The 21215-nt window shown below is 39.8% G+C and overlaps 2 protein-coding genes and 3 long non-coding RNA genes across 5 annotated transcripts in view; 2 read left to right on the top strand and 3 right to left on the bottom strand.

The window, feature by feature from the left end:
- Positions 1–195: 195 nt before the first annotated feature.
- Positions 196–1029, bottom strand: LOC123470268. Its single transcript, XR_006643890.1, has 2 exons — positions 823–1029; positions 196–386 (listed from the first exon to the last, which is right to left on the bottom strand). It is a non-coding gene; the product is annotated as an uncharacterized LOC123470268 (long non-coding RNA).
- Positions 1030–2510: 1481 nt separating this feature from the next.
- LOC116916697 (Krueppel-like factor luna) lies at positions 2511–10258 on the top strand. The gene is made up of 4 exons (XM_032922018.2): positions 2511–3177; positions 6613–7447; positions 7544–7669; positions 8171–10258. The coding sequence occupies exons 1-4, from the start codon at positions 2815–2817 to the stop codon at positions 8362–8364; spliced, it is 1518 nt and encodes a 505-aa protein (XP_032777909.2). The 5' UTR covers positions 2511–2814; the 3' UTR covers positions 8365–10258.
- On the bottom strand, positions 4052–5386 carry LOC116916846. The gene is made up of 3 exons (XR_004390872.2): positions 4840–5386; positions 4590–4771; positions 4052–4519 (listed from the first exon to the last, which is right to left on the bottom strand). It is a non-coding gene; the product is annotated as an uncharacterized LOC116916846 (long non-coding RNA).
- An 8368-nt stretch (positions 10259–18626) lies between the features above and the next one.
- LOC116916767 (ubiquitin carboxyl-terminal hydrolase isozyme L3) lies at positions 18627–20583 on the bottom strand. The gene is made up of 7 exons (XM_032922114.2): positions 20387–20583; positions 20304–20315; positions 20106–20234; positions 19912–20051; positions 19628–19845; positions 19472–19530; positions 18627–18923 (listed from the first exon to the last, which is right to left on the bottom strand). The coding sequence occupies exons 1-7, from the start codon at positions 20429–20431 to the stop codon at positions 18837–18839; spliced, it is 690 nt and encodes a 229-aa protein (XP_032778005.2). The 5' UTR covers positions 20432–20583; the 3' UTR covers positions 18627–18836.
- A 168-nt stretch (positions 20584–20751) lies between these two features.
- The window catches only part of LOC123469988, a 1349-nt gene continuing 885 nt past the window's right edge, over positions 20752–21215 (top strand). The window contains exon 1 of the long non-coding RNA XR_006643332.1: positions 20752–21215. This exon is cut by the window's right edge and continues 116 nt beyond it. This is a non-coding gene — a long non-coding RNA (uncharacterized LOC123469988).

Genomic DNA, 21215 nt, shown 5'->3' with positions numbered 1-21215 from the left:
CCTTACTTAGACTGAATCAGAGAAAATCTTCAATTAAAAACCTTCTATCATGCTGCCATCTAGTGTCAACAAAAAACTTCAACATACTAAACCGGCTTCTGTTGCTTCCAGATTCCTAAACAGGCTTCTCTATAAGGAGAAAACGTTACATTTAGACTTTACTGTTATCTGCTGAAGAACAGTATTCATTTTGCATTCAGCTACATATCAATTTATTTTTCAGAAAAATTGGACGAAAATCGGACCTTTACGAGCACCCTTGAGTTAGGGCTTAGGGGCGGACCGCGATTACCTCCAACCCGGCTTACTACCGGAAGATACTGGCGCGACAAACGAGTTCCAAGGGAAGCTTTGCCTTTTTTACCGATTCTCTCAACGTAAGCCATCTAGAGACAAAAAAAAAACTTCAAATGAGTTCCGAATCACGAACGCAACTTCGCGCCATCTATGACTAAACATAGACATCATCCAACGAGGGAAAACCGTGCTAATGGTGTTCGTTTCCATCTAGATAGAATCCCTTACGGGAAATGAAGAAATTCGTTCCATAGAATTATAGCGTGGGTCATATTTTCATATTTAGAAGCCGAAAGCACTAGACAACGACGCATATTCTACCAAAAAAAAAAAAAAAAAACCAATCTTGATTGCCAAATAATCTGTTTCTCAGAGAGGGGGGTCACCGTTGTGAGGTTATCTGAGCCGATCATCTTCTAGGCGATAAAAACTCGGTCAGCTTTTGTGGGGAGAAGGGTCACTGGCTTTTCCGGAGGGAAGAGAGGAGTAGGAAAAACAAAAATCCTAAGAGTTGAGAAGGCTTACGTTTTTCCCGTTAGCAATGACGAAACCCGGACGAAACCCTGTCCAAGACGAAAGAAAGTAGTGGGAGCTAAGATAAGGAACAAGCAAGGTATTTGTCCACCTTCACTTTGCGCAGAGTAAGCGTAGTGAACTGCAGAAAGAGAAAGAGAGGGGGATATGTTGTTTTTTTTTCTTTCTTTTATCATGGCGGTTGATGTTTTCCTAGCCGCACGACACAAGAAATGTTGACTGTTTGGCGCCAATGGACGTCTTTTTTTCTTCTTCCCTTCTTCATTTTCTTATCGGAAGCCTAAAAAGGGCCTCCCCCATTCATAAACGCGCTATAGAGATAAGCCTAAATAGTGTTGAGGGGCGCAGTACGCGGACACACGCCAACTCTCGAGGAGGATCCAACATCTCAACTGAGACGTTGCGCCGTTCCGCCCTACAAACCACAAAGAAAACGAAAAAAAGCCGGGCTGGTAGACACTGTATACGTCATTTTTGCTCCTTGCTAAAATCAGAAAAGAACAATGATCTGTTCGGTTGAGTCCGTATCGGCTTCTGCACGATCTTGCGTGTGTATGTATATTCTCTTATATTCAAATGTTTTCGTTTGCCCATATCTTCTTTTCCATTTCGGTCGATGCGCCTTCTTTTTATTAACGGAAATGCGATCGTCTTGTGTTTCAATGCCACATCGTCACGCAGTTATAAGAAACTCTATGCCCATAGGGGTGGGCGAGAAGGGGATAGAAAAACCACATCACGATTTGTTTATCTTCAGATTTGGAAAGAAAGAAATGGTTGCAGTTTTATTACCCTCGTTGGTGTGTCTTCCTAATGGATAAACTAGGCCGACCAATAGTCTTCCAAGCTGATTCGATTCAAACACGTAGACTATACGTACATCAGTTGCTCCCTCCCGCCTTCCTTTAAAAGAAAAAATCATAATAATAAAATAATCCCGCCACTATCTATACACGAAGATCGATTTAGGCAAAGTGTTTGGGTTGTCCCTCGCATAGATAGACAGACGTGGTGGCTGAAACATTTTGTTAAATGGATGTTTTCTTTTTTTCTTTTTATTTTATTTTATTTTATTTATTTTGCCAAATGCAAACGAATGAATCTGTCAGAAAATGGGCAAAAAAAAATAATACGCTTTCTGCTGCGGAGATGTGACTTGTCCTTTGCACGGCTCATCATCGTATACATATACATATACAAGCGATCAAAGGCCGCTTTTTAATGGCCACCGTCAAATGACAACACAACGTCGAATGATAAAATAAAATAGAATCAAATAAAAGGCTGAAAGCGTGGCAGGATAAGCGGAAAGGATTATTAGGAGGTGAGATGGTGGCCGGGGCCATTCAGCGTTCGTTTATCGCGGGAATAATCAATGAGTAGAAAGTCTCCCTCTCTCTCTCTCTCGCTCGTTTGTGTGTGTGGTGTTGCTTATATTTACAGTATAAATCCATCTATTTATTGTCTATATAAGAAACATACATGTGTATCGGTGATGGCCTCATCTGAAGAGGGGGGGGGGGGCGTCTGCACGCTAAGAGTCTGAGACGTAGAAGCCAAGGACAGCACAGCAAGAGGAGGTGTACACACAAGTGTAAAAAGAGTCCGAGCCGGGTGGGAGGAGAGATGAGAGATGAAAGAGAGAGAGAGAGAGAGAGAGGGAGCTTTGCAAAGAGCAAAAGGCAGACGTGGGTTACAAGTGGCGCTTAGTTTGAAGTCTGCCGCTCGTCACGATACAACGTCCGTCTTTTTAGTTCCCTCATTTCGAAAGCCCAGCGGGATGATCATGTTCTACCGGAATTCTTCCTACCAACCAGTGTGAAATTAAAGAAAAAAAAAATTTAATTAATAAAATTAAACAGTGGTGATCTTCTCCAATTTGCAATAGTTTAAAGAAGAATCTGGACCTGCTCAAGTGTTGTTCCTTTTTTGTTTTCTTCATTTGTTTTTTGTTTTTCTTCGAGTAAAAGAGAAAAAACAAAAATGTCGGCTTATGACAACGTGTTCCAACGTCCGACGTCGCTTTTCTTCGCGTCGAGCAACAAGTTGAATCACCATCACCACAACAACAGCATGAACAGCATGTTGAACAGTCCCATCGGCGGAGTGGGTGGCCATAACGGCCACATGATGATGAACGCGGCGAGCAGCGGCAACAGTTTGGGTGGCATGAATGACGTGTTCGCCGACGAACAAGAAGATCAAATCGTGCCAGACTGTTCGGTAGCTCCCAAATTGGACTTGTCTCCGATGAACGAACCGTGGGTCAACGGCGTCGTTTCCAACGACGCAACTTGTGGATCTCACGGGTTCCTCACCACCGCCGTTCACCTGAGTCTCCAAGAGGTAAGCCCTTTTTTTTTTTCTTTTTCTTTTAAAAATTATCAATGACTACGTTCCATTCATCCAGCCGGTTTTTTTTAAAATTCCCATTCATTTTTTTCTTTTCTTTTTAAAATCTCTATTCTTTCTCTTTTTCTTTTATACTATATAGTAAGACTGGGAGGTTAAAGTAGGTTAGGCTGGTTAATGGTCAATGCCGCGTTTTCTCTCAACTGGAACACCAAAAACAAAAAACAAAAAACCAGTCGAGAGCGCGACATGTGTGGCCGATTGATGGCAAATAAAAAAAAAATGAAAAATAAAAATCCTATAATTAAAAATGACGTCGATTCTATTTATAGAAAGTTCATATCGCAAGATGAATTCGAAACGGCGCTGTGCGTCTGACTGATAACATTTCTTTCTTTCAAGCTTTTTCTTTTTTTTTTCTTTAACTCTGTGCGTGCGTGTTTACTATTATTTGATTTATTTGTATTTATTCATCTCGTTCTTTGCCGAGGGGTTTACTCGTGAACATTTACGACGATTGCCCGTCTTTGGACTTGGACTCAAAGTTCACTCGTCCTGTTGCATCTGACGATAAAAAAATAAAATAAAAATAAATAAATAATAATAAAAAATGAAAACCACACATATAGAGACGCATAATGTACAAGTACTAAGAGGAGCAGGAACACACTTTTCTTTTTTTTTGGTTCTTATCTCGCGTTATTCTCTCACTGTTTCCGAACCGTCAGCGTGATATTGCGTGAAATGTAAAGCTGTTGCACCGTCGCTGTTGCAATCCTATCCCCTACAGAGATTATGTTGATATTGCACGATGAAAATGTTTTTATTTTGCTATGTAGCTGAAAAAGAATGAGAGAAAACACGTCCGTTATATTTGTTATGTTTATTTCACGAAAAATAAAAAAAACAAAACAAAACAAAACAACAAAAATCTTGGTCCGAGACGGGATTAGGGGCCGTGATCGAATGTCCGAACTCCATGTGCGAGCATGTGCGGGCGTGCGTAATGTCTTGCTCAAGTGCGTTGTGTAGACATTTTGTCGACGATGACGGGCCGCCCTGTTTGCTCTTCTATTCTTTTTTTCTTCTTCTTCTTCTTCTGCTGGACCTGTGAAATGTTATGACACGACAAACTCTTTGGCTTCAAAAAGGAACAACTCATAAACATTCCCTTGAAAAAAAAGAAAAAAAGACGTGCCATCAAAGGAGAAGAAGAAGAAAATGTGGTTGTTGTTGTTTGTTGTTGCAGTATAGTTCCAAAACAAATCAAAGGGGGCAGCAAGAACTCTTTCATTTCACCCCAAACTTGGGTATTGTCCAGTGTATACGTGTAAAACTGAAGAGGTTAAGACAAATCAAAAAAATAAAATAAGAAAAAGGGGAAAGTAATTTAGGGGGACACTAACCGCATTTCGTAAACTCCTTTCTATATAGACTATATGCACAACATATCAGTGCATATTTTAGAGCTGTATATCATAAAGTCAGTGTTCTCGTTGGTCCCCATTTCCCACGTCAGCAGACTCCATTTTTTCCTATTTCTTTTGCGCTCTGCTTTCGTCTAAATTTTGCGTTTGTGTCTGAGAGACTATAACCAATAAATCAACGATTTATACCGAAAAAGAAGAGAAAAAAAAAACGAATAAGAATCCATACCTAATATGTTGTTGCTTTATTGTCGTTGCCCTGCATCGAAATGATTGATATCAGCAGCGCGATAAGAAAGATTATAGCCATCAGGTCAGCCAATTACCTTTGGCTTTCCTATATCTATTTGAGAACAATGGCATTTCGCTTTATTCATTGTTTCGTTTCGATTTAGTTTGAAAAATGAGTGCCCAGTTTCCTATATGTATATTACTCCCGCTCGTTCATTCGCAGAATATATAGCCACAGGTATAAAGAATGAATCTAGAAGAAAGACAAAGACACAGAGGAATGTGTCTGCTTTTGTTTTGATTACGTATACGAAAAATCAGTGCAAAGAAAAAATGAAAATTTTGTAAAGAAAATCAAGTCAAAACAAAAAATGTTGGGTGAAATTGCAACGAAAGAAAGAGAGAGCGCGGCATTTCGATGTTAGAAGGACCCAGAGATAGACAGAGAGAAAGAGAAGGGACGAAGAAGAAAAAAACAGAAAAGAAAAATTTCAAATAAAATCCCGAGGACAAGATGGCCGCTCTCGTATGACTGGATGAAACGTGAAACTTGGAAATAGGGACGACGAAGTGATGCCGTTGCTTATGTACCCTCGGGTTATATTGCTCTTTTATCGACTCACGTTCTCTCTCTCTCTCCCGAACTCCCCATGAACACCGCCACCAATAAACAACGCACGACACACACACGGTAGAGAGATATAGAGAACGGGCAAAAACTATATAGGCGGGCAGAAGAACAAGTCTCGGCTCCTATTACCGTAATTATATATGCACAGTTTGAACGTACATCGGCGTTTGGTTAATGTTTTACCCTGCAGCACCAGTTTTTTTTGTTTGTTTGCAATATTTCACAGATATTCCGAACTTTTCTGATTAGTTTATAGGAATGCGACCGTATATGTCAGGTGGTTTCCGGACGAAATCTTCATTTTCTTGACGTGTCTTCTAACGCCAGTCAATCAACGCCCGTTCATTATCACGTTTAGTATATACCATCCCATTGCGTATATACTAATCAGCCTTAATCATTCTTTTGTTTTTTTTTTTTTTTTGAATTTCATGTATGAGAAGGGAGGGTACGTAAAAAGAGCGATGGAACGCGGGGAGGGTGTATATAACTTCTCACTCAACTGCCGGGGTCACACGCTCCTCTGTAGGCTCTCGAGTGTTTGAAAATGATGATGTCAGCAACAGTCACAGCGCTTCATTGAAAGTCGATAGCTCAGCATGTACGCAGACTTTGTAACACTTGATGTACATATTGTGTATAGATAGGGTCATTGAAACGACTTGTTGCAATGGCAATCCTCTTCTTTCTTTCTTTCTTTCTTTTTGTTGTTCTCTCCTGTCTGTGTGACCCTGTCATTTTCACGTCCGTCCACGATGGGCGGGGATGAGACAAACCATTCAAAAAAATTTTTTTTTCAAAGATCGTTTTCTAAGTGAGTGAAGACGGACGTGTGTGAGGGAGAATATATCTTGTAAACTATATACTATATATGCATAGAAAAGAATCATCAGCGAAGAATATATACAATTCCCATGAATGACTTTGGGCTAAATCCATTGAAGACGGCTCTTTTTCCGGCAGGCAGAGTTGTGGGATTGGAGGCGTGAAAGGGGAGGGCAACCCCAACTGACGAAATGATGTTATTAGTCTATTATTTGAACTGATAAGTGATAATGGATGGCATTGTATCCTCCCTGATGTTCTTTAAATTGACCAACAGTTGAATGACGGGTGTACTCTTTCTGTTTGAACCAGCAGGGCTGCGATCTGGACGCCTACCTCCTCAGCAAATTAGATTGGCCGCAGCAGCAAGTTGATTCGCAGCACCAACAGACGGCTGCCATGCCGGCCAACGTGGCCGTCGTCGCGGCGTCCAGCGTCGACGAAGACGCCGTCTTGGGTCTGATGGATCCGGCGCTGAAAGCGCGTCGCGAGAGCGCCTCACAAATCGACGAGTTCTTCGAAGAGGCCGTCGACGACGGCGGACGAGGTTTGCTGATGGGCCTGGCCGAAAGATTCTCCTCGCTGGCCGAAAGTCGTGACTGGGACGACATCACGACGAGCCTCAGCAAAATCGACCCGGACAACGCCGAAATGCTCGAACTCGGACAACAACCCACGGCCAACAGCAAACAGGCAACGCTGTCGTCGGTGAAAATCGAGCCCAGGGACGACCATGCGACGGACAACAACTTCGTCCAGCACGGCCGTCACGCCAACGGACGCAGCGATTCCTCTCCGTCCTCGTTTCACCACGTCCAGCATCATCATCCGGCGGCCATGATGGCCCCCGTGTCATCGTCTCCATCGTCTTCTTCGTTGGCGGCTGTCAATAAAGCAGCACTCAATCATCATTGCATCCAGCGGTTCAACTATTCCAACGGATTTTTGCCGCCCACGCCTCCCAGCTCGGACCCAGGCTCGCCCAGTCAGGATTCGCCGCATCGCAACAAACCTCCCCCGCCGCCTTATTCGACGCTGCTCGGCCGAACTAAACAGCCGTCATCGTCATCATCATCATCGTCGTCTTGTTCGTCCTCCTCGTCGACGTCATCCAGCAGTTCAACACAAGAAACCGACAAACCGCCCACAAGTAAAAGCCAAAACAACATCAAACGCGTTTGATTTCATTCATTTTTATTTACTTCCTTCTCTTTGTGTGTGTGTGTGTGTGTGTTCAAATTTATAGTTAAATATAATCGACGCAATAATCCCGAACTGGAGAAACGACGGATCCACCACTGCGATTTCCCCGGCTGCACCAAAGTCTACACGAAGAGCTCACACCTGAAAGCCCATCAGAGGATTCACACAGGTTTGTGTTCTGTTTCCAATTCTTCTTTTTCTTCTGGATGGCCAGCTGTTGAATTGCATTACACACGTTGTAGATAGAAAAAGACAGATCGATGTGTATAGACACACACACACACGCATCGTGTGTATATTATATATAAAGCTCTGTGTGTTTCTCTGATGCTTGTGTATATATATTTAGAACGTCGACTATACGGCATGGCCTTCACGCTATGCTAATGAGCCATACCGAGGAGATATGGCAATAATGGCTATCGATCAAAACTCCCCCCCGAAAATGGGAAAAACTCGATTCATTTTCCATCTTTCTTATTCTTAACTCGTTTTCTCTTTTTTTTTAAATTTCTTTTTGAGTTCCCGACTTCAATGTTTTTGGGTTTCTGCATTTTGACATCATTATCACGACAGCGTGAATCTCATCCCGTACAACGAATATTCACCACATATCAAACATTCAAAAACTTCTGTCATCGTTTTCATTTTCAATTTTGGTGTTTGACAGGTGAGAAACCTTACCGCTGCCATTGGCCCGAATGTCAGTGGCGCTTCGCACGTTCCGACGAGCTCACGCGTCACTACCGGAAACACACGGGTGCCAAACCGTTCCGCTGCAAGGTGTGCGAACGCTGTTTCGCCCGTTCTGATCATCTCGCCCTCCACATGAAACGCCACCTGCCCAAAGGTTCCAAATGTTAATTTTTCTTTTTTCTTCAGAAAAAAAATGGAAGACAGAAGAAGAACAAAAAAACCTGTGGTCGTCCACGGAATGGAGGGGAATTGCGAATGAAATAACAAAACAATCGTTTAATTATCACCACCTGAGCAAAACCAAAAAAAAAAAGAAGAAGAAAGAAAAAGAAATGATAGGAGAAGATAACACAGGGCGACACTATATAGGAAATTCGACTAATACAATATCATCTAATCTCTTTTTTCTTATATGCATATTGTGCGCAATCTAGTACATCAAATGATTTGAACATTTCGTGCGTTATACGTTTTTCCTTTTTTTAATTTTTTTTTGTAACACCAACACGAGTGTTTTTTTTTTTTTTGTATCGTGTTGTTTCATGATTGTCCAAATGTGTCCTCCATTTTTTCTGGCGTGTGAAACGTCCATACGGCTTTGGTACATACAAAGAACCAACTCAACCAAAACGCGGCACTAGCCAAAACAATAATAATCATTTGATTCTATAATTCTTTTTTGCATCATTCAGTTTTTGATATTGTCGTGAAACACAAAAAAACAACAAAAAAAGACACGTTAAACGAACGCGCTATTCTGTCTCTTCGATGACATTAGCGTGTCAAATATATAATAAGAATGGCGCCGATAGATTCGTATTGTGTGTGTGTGTGTGTGCCTCTCCTTTTTCCGACACGCCATTCCAGTTACGATCACATGTTTCGGCTCTTGTGTGATGTCTTCTCTCGTGCTTATAAATGACTTGCTTATGTATTGTATACACGTGTCCATCGAAAGCATTTCGTATATTCCTATAGACGAACGACCACGAAATGGCCAAACGGGGAAGACAACAAAAATCGCCTATTCATATGTATATCACACCGTATATATATCTAATAACGTCATCATTTGTTACGTCGTGCCTTTTGCTATTGGCTCAACAACAAAAAAATCATAAAAAAAGAAAGAAAACTGGGTCTATCTAACTATTTACATATGCCTCTCTCTATACAACCGATTTCTTTCCACCTCCAATTGCTCTATCCATTTTTGTTTTTTGTTTTTTTTCATTTCTTCTTGTCGGAGCTCAGACACGACGACCCACTCAAAATGCATAATGCATGCGACAACCGACATTTTGTTTCTATTTAAAACAAATTGCGATTATCTTTGTTATAAATACGCACGCACGACAAGGCTATTATTTTGATTTTGTATTTAGCCCGTCTCTTGAAAAAAATTTAAAAATAAAAGATGGCCACCGCACCAAACTATTGTTGTGGCGGTTGAGCACTGGTGACATCACGCACGAAACGAAACGACCCTGGTCTTGTCTGAGGCTCTTATACGATTATCACTATACCATCCACGTATATGGCCATCTCTCTCCTTTAATGATTTTCTCATACGAAAATATGTTTTTTGTAACTCTCTTTTTCTCACAATTCCTCCCTTGTGGTTGTATTATTATTACATAATTTTTGTTTTTTAATTGTCTCTCCCTCTATTTTCAAAAAAAAAATCATGTTGATGTGTTTTTATTTCCCATCAAAACAACAAATGAAAAGGGAGATGTGACCTAAACTCTGATGATTGGATGGCGCTCGAGAAACGGAAAAGTGCCATCAATATATTAGTGAAACATTGTGCCAATTAGTATTGTGTTATCCTCTCGCCTTGAATATGACTTTGTTTCCTTTTTCTGTATTCGATATCCGCTCTCACGCACAATCATTTTTTTTTGGGGGGTTGGCAAACTCCGATGCGCAATGTCTCCTGTCCCAAGTTTCCCTATTATGCTAGTACATACATACTTACTCCCACTCACACAAAACAAAACGCAAGTATAGATATACACACCCCTGCCCCCTCAAATAATAAAAAAAAAATCAAATCAAATAAACATTTTCTTTTTTTATTTTCGGACAAACAAATAAAAACATTTTTGAAAATTCAATAACAGCAACGTGTTTATTGCATCAACTCAACAATTGGCTTCGAAAAATATGAAACGTTTTTGAATTTCGCTCGGAATTGTCCCCGAATTTCAAAAACCCCCGCCAAAAAAAACAAAAACACGATGATTAAATGAGATTCTGCATTCCCTGATGTAGCATAGATGTGTAAAAAAATACGTGGAATCTCTGCTGCAACGTGAGTAGGCTATACTTGCATAATATCTAGCTACCAAAACACAATGATATAATATCAAAGGAAAAATTCATTTTGAATGTGAAAGAAAAGAATGACGCCAGCAGAGAAGGGTTGTGTTGTTTTCTCCCGAAAACGGCCGTATCACTGTGTGCGCACACGAAAATGGGCACATCTTCTATACCAGTACGTCTACGCGTGAATGTGTTTCTCTTTATGATTTTATATTCTTTCAGAAAAAATTGACCAATTGAGGAATGCCGTTGATGTAAAGCGCCGAGTCCCTTTTGCGCCTCCTTCGCCTCCCTCCATTCGTGTCTCTTTTCTTCTTGTCGTTGTTCATCATTACATCTTCATTCCAACCCAAGAAGGCACAGAAATTCATCACGAAAAAAAAAACACACGCGTGAATCACGAGCGATCGAAGTGCCGTGCGTTTCGAGTGGCCGATAGGAAAATCGCGTGGTAGATCCGAAAAAAAAATAAATATCTTTTTATCATTTATTTATTTATTTCAGTGAGGCCAGCAAGTTTGAAGATGACAAAACTTAAAAGGGAAGAAAAGAAATGCGTTTTTTCTTTTCTGAAACTCTCCCATCTCAGCCTATCATTTTTTGAACATTTCTTCCTTCCTATTTTGTCGTTTCCATTGTATAGATATTATATATACACGCCATCGTCTTATTCTTTTGAGTGTGTAAGCTATATAGCTGCACGCGTCTAATTATTCACAAGAGCCTGTTGTCAAGTTGAAAAGAGAGACGGGCCTGGATGGGTCGAAAGCGACTGCGGCCATACAGCGCACACACACACACAAAATAGCGAACAGAAGAGAACGAACATTTCCGCAGGATAAATGCGTGATTGAAAATTCGGCATCGATAATTTTAAACAGCGGGATATTATATACATCCATCCATGTGGACATTGAAAGCGCAATCTCTTCGTGGCTTTCTCGCATATTCTTTTTTCTTTGCCTCCCCTTCCTCAATGGCCTATTGGCATATTGGGACGGAGGCGGAGAGAATAAATAAATTTAAAAAAATGCATAACGTACGGAATAAAATGAAAAAAGGCCCGATTATGCTAATGAATTCGGTCATCGTTGTAGATAGCCAAAAAAAAAAAATGTTGCGCAACAGGGAAACGTATCTTCTCTCTCTTTTCGGAATAAAGGGGGGCTCCATGTCCACGACCGATTTTAATGTTCAAATCCGTACGTCCGTCCCGACGTCGCACAACATGTTGTGATCGTGAAGAGAGGAGGAAAAAACACAAAATTTTGTTTTGTTTTGTTTTTTTAATTGGCGACGCATCCGCGTCTCCTTGAAAGAGCGCGGGCGCCGTGATGCTGTGCGGATGTACAAATGCGCTTCGCAACGCGTAAATAATAAACGACACGTCAGGGTCGCAAGTCGTGTTTACATCCATAATATTAAGATGAGCATGTCTCCTCATTAAAAAGAAGAATATGCAAAAAAAAAAAGAAAGAAAATAAAAATTTAGATAAAATTTATTGCGTAGTGTTTTGTTTTGTTTTGTTGGAAGTTAATTGATCCGGATGAACATTTGCGGAGTAAATTGTGCAGCCATTCCCCCAAATAGTTTGCGAAGCATTTTTTTTCTTCTCTAATTGCAGAATTGTTGAACGTTAATTTTGTTGGCTCTGAAAATGAAAAAAAAGGAAGAAAGAAATAGTTCCGTACAAATAAGGAAAAATCAAATGAATTCAAACTGTTTTTATTTTATTTTTTTTTGTTGTTGTTGGCTTATTGTTTCTAAACGGATTTCCGGCTTCGATTTTCTTTAAATTTATTTTTTATTTTTTTTTTTGAATAAATACTTGTTAAATATATGCGCACAGGAAGAAATAAGAAAAAAAAAGGGACCCTGTAGAGATGGAAAGAGAAAAAGAGACAGGACACAGCTCATGAAAAAGTCATCTCCGGAAGTGCTTGAAGACTCTTTTCTTTTCCCTTTTGGCTATATTTTGTTGTGTGTTACAGTATATATATATATATTGCGTAATAAATACTATATATACTGTGTGTACGCCTACATGTGCGGGGGTGGTTCTTGTGAGTGTATGTACCACAAATAAAGAGAGGAGGAAATATTATTTTTCTTTCAAATAAAATTTAAAAAAAATACGAAGAATCAGTTGATGGTTGGCCATGTGATAATGCAGCAGGAAGTAGTCGTCTTCCCCTTCAAAAAAAAAAAAAGAAAAAAGAAAAGACGAAGAAGCTGCTTATAGTTGGGCTTGATGGTTATACCATGCGCGTCATTTGCATCGGGTGCGGGACTGCACTACGGTACACATACACAGCACACGCACGCAACACCAGAAAACAGAGTCGAGTAGAAGATGAAGAAGAAGAGAAAGAGCAAAAAAAGAAAGAAGTAGGAAGAAGAGAGGGGCTCCAAGGTTAAAAGTTCAAGTCACGCAGCATCGGCAGCTGCATCAACTGGGCAACAATAACAACGTGAATGGGAGAGAAACGTCGCATACGTCTGCCCGTGCGTCTGATCGCTTGGAATAACCCTGGCTCAGACAAAAGAGTTGATGGTCCATAGCAGAAGAAGATGAAGTTCTATTGTCTACTCGAATAGCGGGCCTATGAATCAAAAGCTCGTCATCGGCATCTATCAAAAAAAGAAGAAGAAGAGGAAGCAATTTTGCATGAGACCTCACCAATATTATAATTTTTTTTTTTTAAGTTCTTAATCATTTATGTTTGAATAATAATAGTAATAAAACATTGTTTAAAAGATATCTGTCCTTGATCAGGTATTTTTTGTTTTCATTCTTTTTATTTTTCTCTAAGCCATTCATTTCTTTATCATCGTATATATGCAAAGATCCAAGGTTAAAATCCCGCCCGCACCTTGTGCCAACTCGTTTTTTTTTATTTAACCCGTTGAAAATTGATTTTCTCTTTGTTGTTTTCGCAAAATATTCTCTGTCAGGTTTATTTGGTTGAAGAGGGGAAAAAAAAATTGCTTAAGAAACACTCGATCCACTTTGTCTTGCTGTGTGTATTGGATTGATCCAACCATCTCGACGTGTTTCCATTTTAACGACGGCCAAAACTTGCGTCATGAAAAATGAGCGTGCGCGCGTGCGGATCTCATATTTTTGCTGCTGATTTTCTCATTCATAAAAAAAAAAAATGAAAACACACAAAAAAAAATGAGCCACCATCTTTTCTTTCTTAAACCAAGTCTATTTGCTTCTGCCTCTCTCTTTCTTTATCGCTTATCTTTCTATTCTTTCTTCTTGTTCTCTTTGATTTTTTTTTTTTCTTCTTCTTCTTCAAGGATAGACGTCAGTATAAACATGCGGCAAGTGTATAGAAAGATTTGTTTTGTTTTGTTTTTTCTTTCCCGAACACGCAAACCCAACACCGAACCGACTTGCATGGCCAAATGCCTAATCATAAAAAGAACGTACAACATGTAATATATATTTAATTTTTTTTTTTGGTTGTTGTTGTTGATGTTGTTGAAAAGAGATTTAAAAAAAAAAGAAGATTAGAAGGAAAAAAAAAAATGGAAATAAAAATGAAAATAAATACCTGTCTGATGTGTTGCTGTGTGTGGCATTCCTTATATCGCCCATTCATTCAATCCGCTTCAGAGAGACGCCTAGGGCCTTCCATACTAACATGTAGACGAGAGTATGAACTTCTAGACGCACAAGCTATAGCTTGGCCGTCATCTCATTTGCATCGCCAAATTTAGGCGTGATTTCATCAAGAACCCCTGTGGGCATCGGAAGGAGGAGGGAATGAAAAGAGCATAGGCAAAACTCAAAAAACAAAACTAAAAGGGCAGCAGCGAGACACGCAGGAAAAATGAGTTTTAAAAATGTGAGATGTATAAATAAAGACGCTGTTTGTGTGTGTGTGTGTTGTCCTTTCTCCATTTCATTCGTCGTTTACAATTTTAAATTTTTTTTCAATCATAAAATGCAGTGAATCATCCGACACCGAATCGGCCACAAAAATTGAATCAAACAATTGGGTTTCAACTGGGAATTCCCTGGCACATTAAACGTTTCACGTTAATAGCCAGGAGACATGCGAATATTCAAATTGAGCATAAAAACGCAATTTTAAAATCAACGATGAACGAATTCAAAAGAAAGAAAAAGGGCGATACATTTATGCGCAAAGGGGTCGGGTTGGATGGACGGTTTACACCTTTGATAATTTGCATATGGACAAGTGATATACACAACCCCAACAACCACCTGGAGCTAAAACCCAATGTTTCCAGGCACCTGTGAGTCTGGTTGCCTCCTCCGATTGACAAATCAGAGACATGCCGAAACGGAAGGGAAAAGAAGAAGATGAAAAAACAAAACAAAAAAAGGGGGGCGGGGGCGATAAGAAGAAGAAGAAGACGAAAGAATAGAGAATAAAAAAAAAATAACAACGAATGAGAGAAACTCCTCTCGCGTGCCTAGCCGCAGGGGTATTATCTCACGCACGGTAGAATAGCCCAGGAAGATGCAAAACATCATTTTGTTTTTTTCCTTTTTTCTTGTCCATAACCTACCAGCGCACTAAAAATAAAAACATTCTCCATTCATTCCTTCCCTTTTGGCGAAATGAAAAAGAATATATGAAAGCAAAGAAAGAAAAATGAGCGTCCAGGTGTGCGCAGGTAAAACACGGACATTTCCAATCGCACCGACATCTTTGTTTTTTTTTGCTCTGTTGGCGGCCATTGTGAAACTGGAAACCAAATCTCCTGTTTTCCTGCCTTCTGAAATGTTTCACGCTGTCCCAGTACAACAACAAAAAAAAAAAAAAGGAAAGAAAATAAACAAAGAAGAAGAGATTTGCTCTTTGACTCGTTTTATACTACCCCGACCTCGTCATTGGCCGTTGTTTATCGGCCATCGGTTGAACCGTTTCTCGGAAAATCATCGACAGAATTGGAACAGACCGAACGAGAAACCGGACACCTTGTAGACCAACATCGCCACTATGGCCATCAGCCATTATATATATAAATACATACACACATTATGCAATAGGCAACGAAAGAAAAGCAACTCGTGTTGCTATGGAAATGTTAAAACAGTTGACACCATTGGCCATCTCCTTTGCAGAAAGAAAAAGACAAATGATCACGTAAGACCTGCCTGTTCATCAGTTGTGCATGGATCTACACGTTCATTACATATACATGTATACGATCGTATCCATTTAATGTACATTTCTCGAGTCCCTTTTGTTTTATTTGGCTTGTTGTTGTGCATGTGTCGGCAGTTGTATAGGTGGAGAAGAATATCTTTTTTTTGTTGGATGGACGCCGGGTTATAGGACGTCCCGCGGCGTCGTCTCTGTATAGTTTGCCTGGCTATATACAAGCTCCATCTACGGCACTGGAAAAAGGTGGACAGATGAAGGCAGAACGGGGCAGGGGGGAAAAGAGTCAAGATGTGCGTTGGGAAGAATCATTTTTGGTTGTTGTTGTTGTTGTCCGCCACCACGCGGACCAAAGCGTTTAAAATGTTCGAAACTCCCGCCGCGCCAACCGTCCGCCCACACCAACTCGTTTTGCCATTCATGAGTTGCTGCTGGATGCTGTGCAGCTTATCCACCTACGATTTCCGGTCACCTCTAATATCCACCTCCCGCCGGCTTCAATGGAAACTTGCCAACCACCACCCAAAAAGAAAATCTTCTTTTTTTTTTTTAAATTATTTTTAGATATTTTTTATTTTTCTTTTCAAAAGATAGAAGAAAAAAAATATATATTCCATTCATCCAATCGCGATGAAGCAAGCACACACACACACACCGCCGAGTTTGCATGATGAGATCATCCTCGTATGAGACCCTCCTCCTTTTTTAACCATCCAAAAAACCACCTAAAGAAGATGAAAAGAACAGAATGGAAAGAAGAAGAAGGAAAAAAATATATAAAATAACATTCCCGCTCACGCCACGCTGGCTGGCTGGGTGGCTGGAGCGCAAAGTAACGGCAGTGCGTGAATCGTGAAAAGTCTTATGCAAATGATTTCTTTTAATCGGCGAAAAAAAAAAAAAATCAAGAATACAAAAATAAAGGGGCGATAAAAGATTAAAAAAAAATAAAAATAAATAAATAAAAAATGAAATAAATAAATAAAATAGACGAATAGAAACAAAAAAAAACATCCCCAGGTGTATTATACTCTATAAAGGCAATAATAAATGTAATCCTTTCGACGTAACAGCTGAGAGATCCCAGTACATAAACCTGTTCGTATTTCTGTATCGCATCATGTCTATTTTTATTTTTAATCTTTTCGATACAAAAAAAAATTTAAAAAAAGAAAAAGTTTGAAAAAAAAGAACAAATTTTCTGAAAATTCAAGCGAAAATCTTTTTTTTTTTTTTTTTTCACAACCGAATCTGATTTTCATTGATGTATTCTTTTCCTCTTTCTTACCTTTTTCCAAATTCGTATTTTATTTTTTATTTATTTTATTTTTTCGTATTTGGCGCTATCGTGCCGGATGTGTTGATGAATAATTCATATTGGATTGTACCGATATGCTAGTAACGAAGAGAGAGAGAGAGAAGAGAAAACGACACTCACGCAGATACATTGGCTGTATGTTTAGAGGAACCAAATAAATGGCCAACCATCCATAAACGACAAGAGTTATAACATCCCAACTATATTATATAGCGGTGGTTATGGCCGATTGTTCGCATCACACTACGAGAGAGTGCCTGAGTGAGGGACAACTACGAGCCATTACGTTCCTTCCTCTTCTTACCTCATTTTCTTCTTCTTTGCATCCGACTTCTCGGGTGCTCCGAACGAAGAAAACAAACAAACAAAATTAATAAGCACATCCGCTATTTAGCGCTTTAAAAAAAATGCATTTATTTAGTTTTAAAATGTCTAAATCATGGAGATAGGGCTCGCTGTATTAGCCGTTCATCGTTGTCTTGCTCTTCGGTTTCTAACGTTCGTTGTCGATCAGACAACGAGTATACACACCAACTATTTGTTACATACCGCGTGACGACTAGAAACGCGCACGCTTGATTTAGACTTGCAAATGATCCGTCGGCGGTCCGTTAGATTATCAATCAAGCCTCTTTTTTTTTTAACACACAGCCGGCAGAAGCTATGCACAAGTCGGTTGCTGGGCAACACAATTTTGTCTTCTTTCTCTCGCAACGATCCTCTCTTGTTTTCTACTTATTGTGATCACCATTGATTATTATTCATTGACCCGTCTCTTTGGCCCACATATAGCCTAGTGAATAATGTCCCAACTGATGGGCTAATAATTCTCGACGTGAGTCCTTTCTCTCCCCCCCCTCCCCATCGGTTAAGGCCATTTAATGAGCGCGCACGAGACACGCGAAATTCTATTTCATTCAATGTTCCCACTTTTTCTTTCTTTCTTTTCTAGATACATTTTATTTATTTTGTTTTAAACTTTCCGTGAATCCCATCTGTAATTTTCCGACCGCCCAGCTATTCCAAGGGATCCACAGCACGTCGTAATCAGTCAAAGAAAAACAAAAGACAGAAGAAAAAAAAAAAAATGAAAAGAATGTACGCGAGCTCAGCCAATCCCGCCATACTCCCGCAGCGAGATGGGAAAACCTTGGCCGAAACATCGTCTGCCTTTTTGTTCGGGAATCAAAGAAGAAAAAAGAGATGTGAGGCTTGTCTAACAGTGCCCACTTTTTAAGGAGCGACGAGGCACAATAACACAGGTGCTGATGGATGAACGTGAAATAATCGAGATCTCTATAAAAGGTTAATCGGATAAGCGCGTTAGAAAAAACCGGAAATCGCATAATAACCATAAAACAGACAACATTGCTTCACGAATAGGCAAATCTCGTGTCCTCCCCCCTTTCCTCGCATGAAATTTAAGAAGAGAATAAATAGAAAAGATCAACAGCCACGGGTTGAATGGAAAAATAAAAAAAATTATAAATTCCAACAACTTGTTCGGAATTCAATACTGTCCAAAGATTAAAAGGAAAGTTTCTTCAGAAGCGAACCCCGTCACTCGTAAAACAATAACAAAAATAGGGGAATCTCCAGATGGGTGTTACTCATCATCGTTTTCAAAATGTGAATATTGAAGAGATAAATTTTTATTAGGTTAAACAAGCAAATGAAATCTTGACTGTCCTGAATTCGAACAAGCCGTAACTTGCATGTTTGATTGGATTTTGATTTTAAAAAAAACAAAAAAGGCTTGAACACGGAGAAACAGAATTTCGAGGAATAACGTAACACGAATAACGTCTTTCCTCCCCCAATAAACGGAGGGTGGTGTTTTCAAATCTTATTGGGCGTCGGTCAATGCAACCAACGTGAAATGAACCTCTTCGGGATCGACGGCCATCAGTTCGCGGCATACTTTGGCAGCATCCTGCGTACATATAGAAAAGAGCATCACATGAATGTCAAATAAAAATTAAAAATAAATAAAATAAAATAAAGAAAAGAAAATTAGAAAGAGGGAGAAAGCATTAGGTAAATAATGGAAAATGACTGGAAAATAAACAGTGGAGATGGGAAGCGACGACGCCTGTTGATTCAACAGCTACCCGATGTTGACTTGAGATTTCTGTCACCCCAACGGTAAAAGCAATCGACTACACCGAAAAAGAATTATTGACGTCTCGTTATATTCCCACAAGAGAACAAACAAGATTTAAGCATGGCCAAAACCGGAAGCCACAAAAATCTCTTACACAACATGGGGACATAAGTGAGACCCTTAAAGCGCTAGAGGCGACATGAAGGAGACATGCACGCAACTACGGACGCACTCCCAGAAAAAAGGAGTGTTTGGCGCATCAAAAGCTATGTGCAGCTGTACTGATGAATTTTTAATGATTTTGGCGTGGGGTATCGTATGAAAAACAAAAAAAACAAAAAACAGAAAAAAAAAACAAAAAAATAAATTCCCCTTACCTCAAGAAAGGTTTCTGGTGTGGTATTTCCGTGCGGGATAGGCTGAGACTTGCGGCCATCTACCGACGAGGCACAAAGTTTCGATGCGCAAACAAAGAATTTCAAAACAAAGTATTTAGACCAACTTGTCAATTTCGGTAATGACCGCAAACTAACCCAATTCGTACAGTCCTCCAGAATGGTGGATCAACGTAATGAAATGTAAGTTAACATTCTCGTCACGGCTTGGAGCTTCAGTTTGGCCTCCTTGCGCGCTTTCTTCGTGGGCAGTAGAAAGACCCTCGTCGGCTTCCAGCTTTTCTGCCCTAGCTTCCGCAGAGAGATCTTTAGTGGCGTCCAAAAAATTCTTCAAATGTCCAGGAGCCAGGTCAATTCTACAAGTATAATTCAAGTAAAACTTCATAAACAGCAGAGCTAAACTACAACTATATAATGTATACTTGTCCAAGTTGTTGGCAACAGCATGGATCAAAGCGATAGTGCCACACGCATTACCAACAGTCTGTTTCATAAAGAATAGACTGGGAGAAACAGTTTCAGATTTCTTCTCTTCCTCTTGCTTCTTGAAATAGCTTTCAAACTAGAAAATTGCATTTTAATACAGCCACCTTTCGCAACCCACTTATATGCAAACCTTCTCGTTGATGGGGAACAGCAAGAGAACAGCCAAAACAGGTTGAGGGACAGTGGCCAACAATTCAGGATCAAGGCCATAAACATCATTGATTTTCCACTTGCTTGACACCCCAACAGTTGTGAGGAACTATGTTTCCAAACATGAATTTTAATAACTTATTCATTACAGTGTCTTCAACAGTGAAATATATTTTACCTTGTTCATCACCTATTACAGAGAAGAGACAAGAAAGTGTTGAATTAGTAGCCTAAAATATGCTAATTGTATTCAGTTAATACCTCGGGGTTCGACTCAAGTGGGATCCAGCGTTTATTGCCTGACATTTTACTTATACGAAATACGTTGAACGTGACAAGAGAGTAACTTTACCGGACTTCGTAGCTACGTCGTGGACGATTCCAAAATGAAACACCCGAGTCGTTGGACGATAACGTCGATTGCTCGAAACCTAATGAAAGAAGGAAATCGCAAAAGCAACGTGATGTAGACTAGTGGACAGCCTGCAGGGATAAAATGTGCCCCTGAATTGTCCCTAGAATATGGAACGTAACCATAGTAACGTGCTTACGAAGCCAATGGCAGACAAGTAAACAGGCACGTGTGACACATCTGGGGATTTTTCGTGTGTATTGTACAATCCAATTTGGAAGGAAACTAATAATCAGGGTTATATACCACGCACTTCATTTTTGAAGTTGTGCATTCCCACTATTTTCAGAAAGCCTTCTTATTGTTTTTACGAAAAGATGGCGTTGTTTTTATCTACCAAACCAGGAAAGATAACGTCACCGTACAACGGTAGTTAACGTTCGAATTCCACGGAATACGTGATTCGTGAAATTCTTCCTTTAGAATTTCTCAAAAGAAAAGGGGGAAAGAAAAAGTCAAACAAGTCCCTCTTTATATGTGTTGTACAGCACCTTATTTTGAAATCTTCCCATTATATGCTTGTCACTTCTCTGCCATCATCAAAATTAAATTTGTCTGCTGCATTCGTATTTAAATGTAATAGGATAAAGCCAAAATTTTTATTTAAAAGTCATTACTCTTTTCAAAAGTTTCTCGCGGCTTTTTTTTTTTTTATCGATCGCAGCTTTGCACATTTCC

This window comes from Daphnia magna, linkage group LG2, assembly GCF_020631705.1.
Source record: "Daphnia magna isolate NIES linkage group LG2, ASM2063170v1.1, whole genome shotgun sequence".
NCBI classification, from domain to species: Eukaryota; Metazoa; Arthropoda; class Branchiopoda; order Diplostraca; family Daphniidae; genus Daphnia; species Daphnia magna.
The sequence above is the reverse complement of the archived record's forward strand: the minus strand, read 5'-3'. Positions and strand labels throughout refer to the sequence as shown.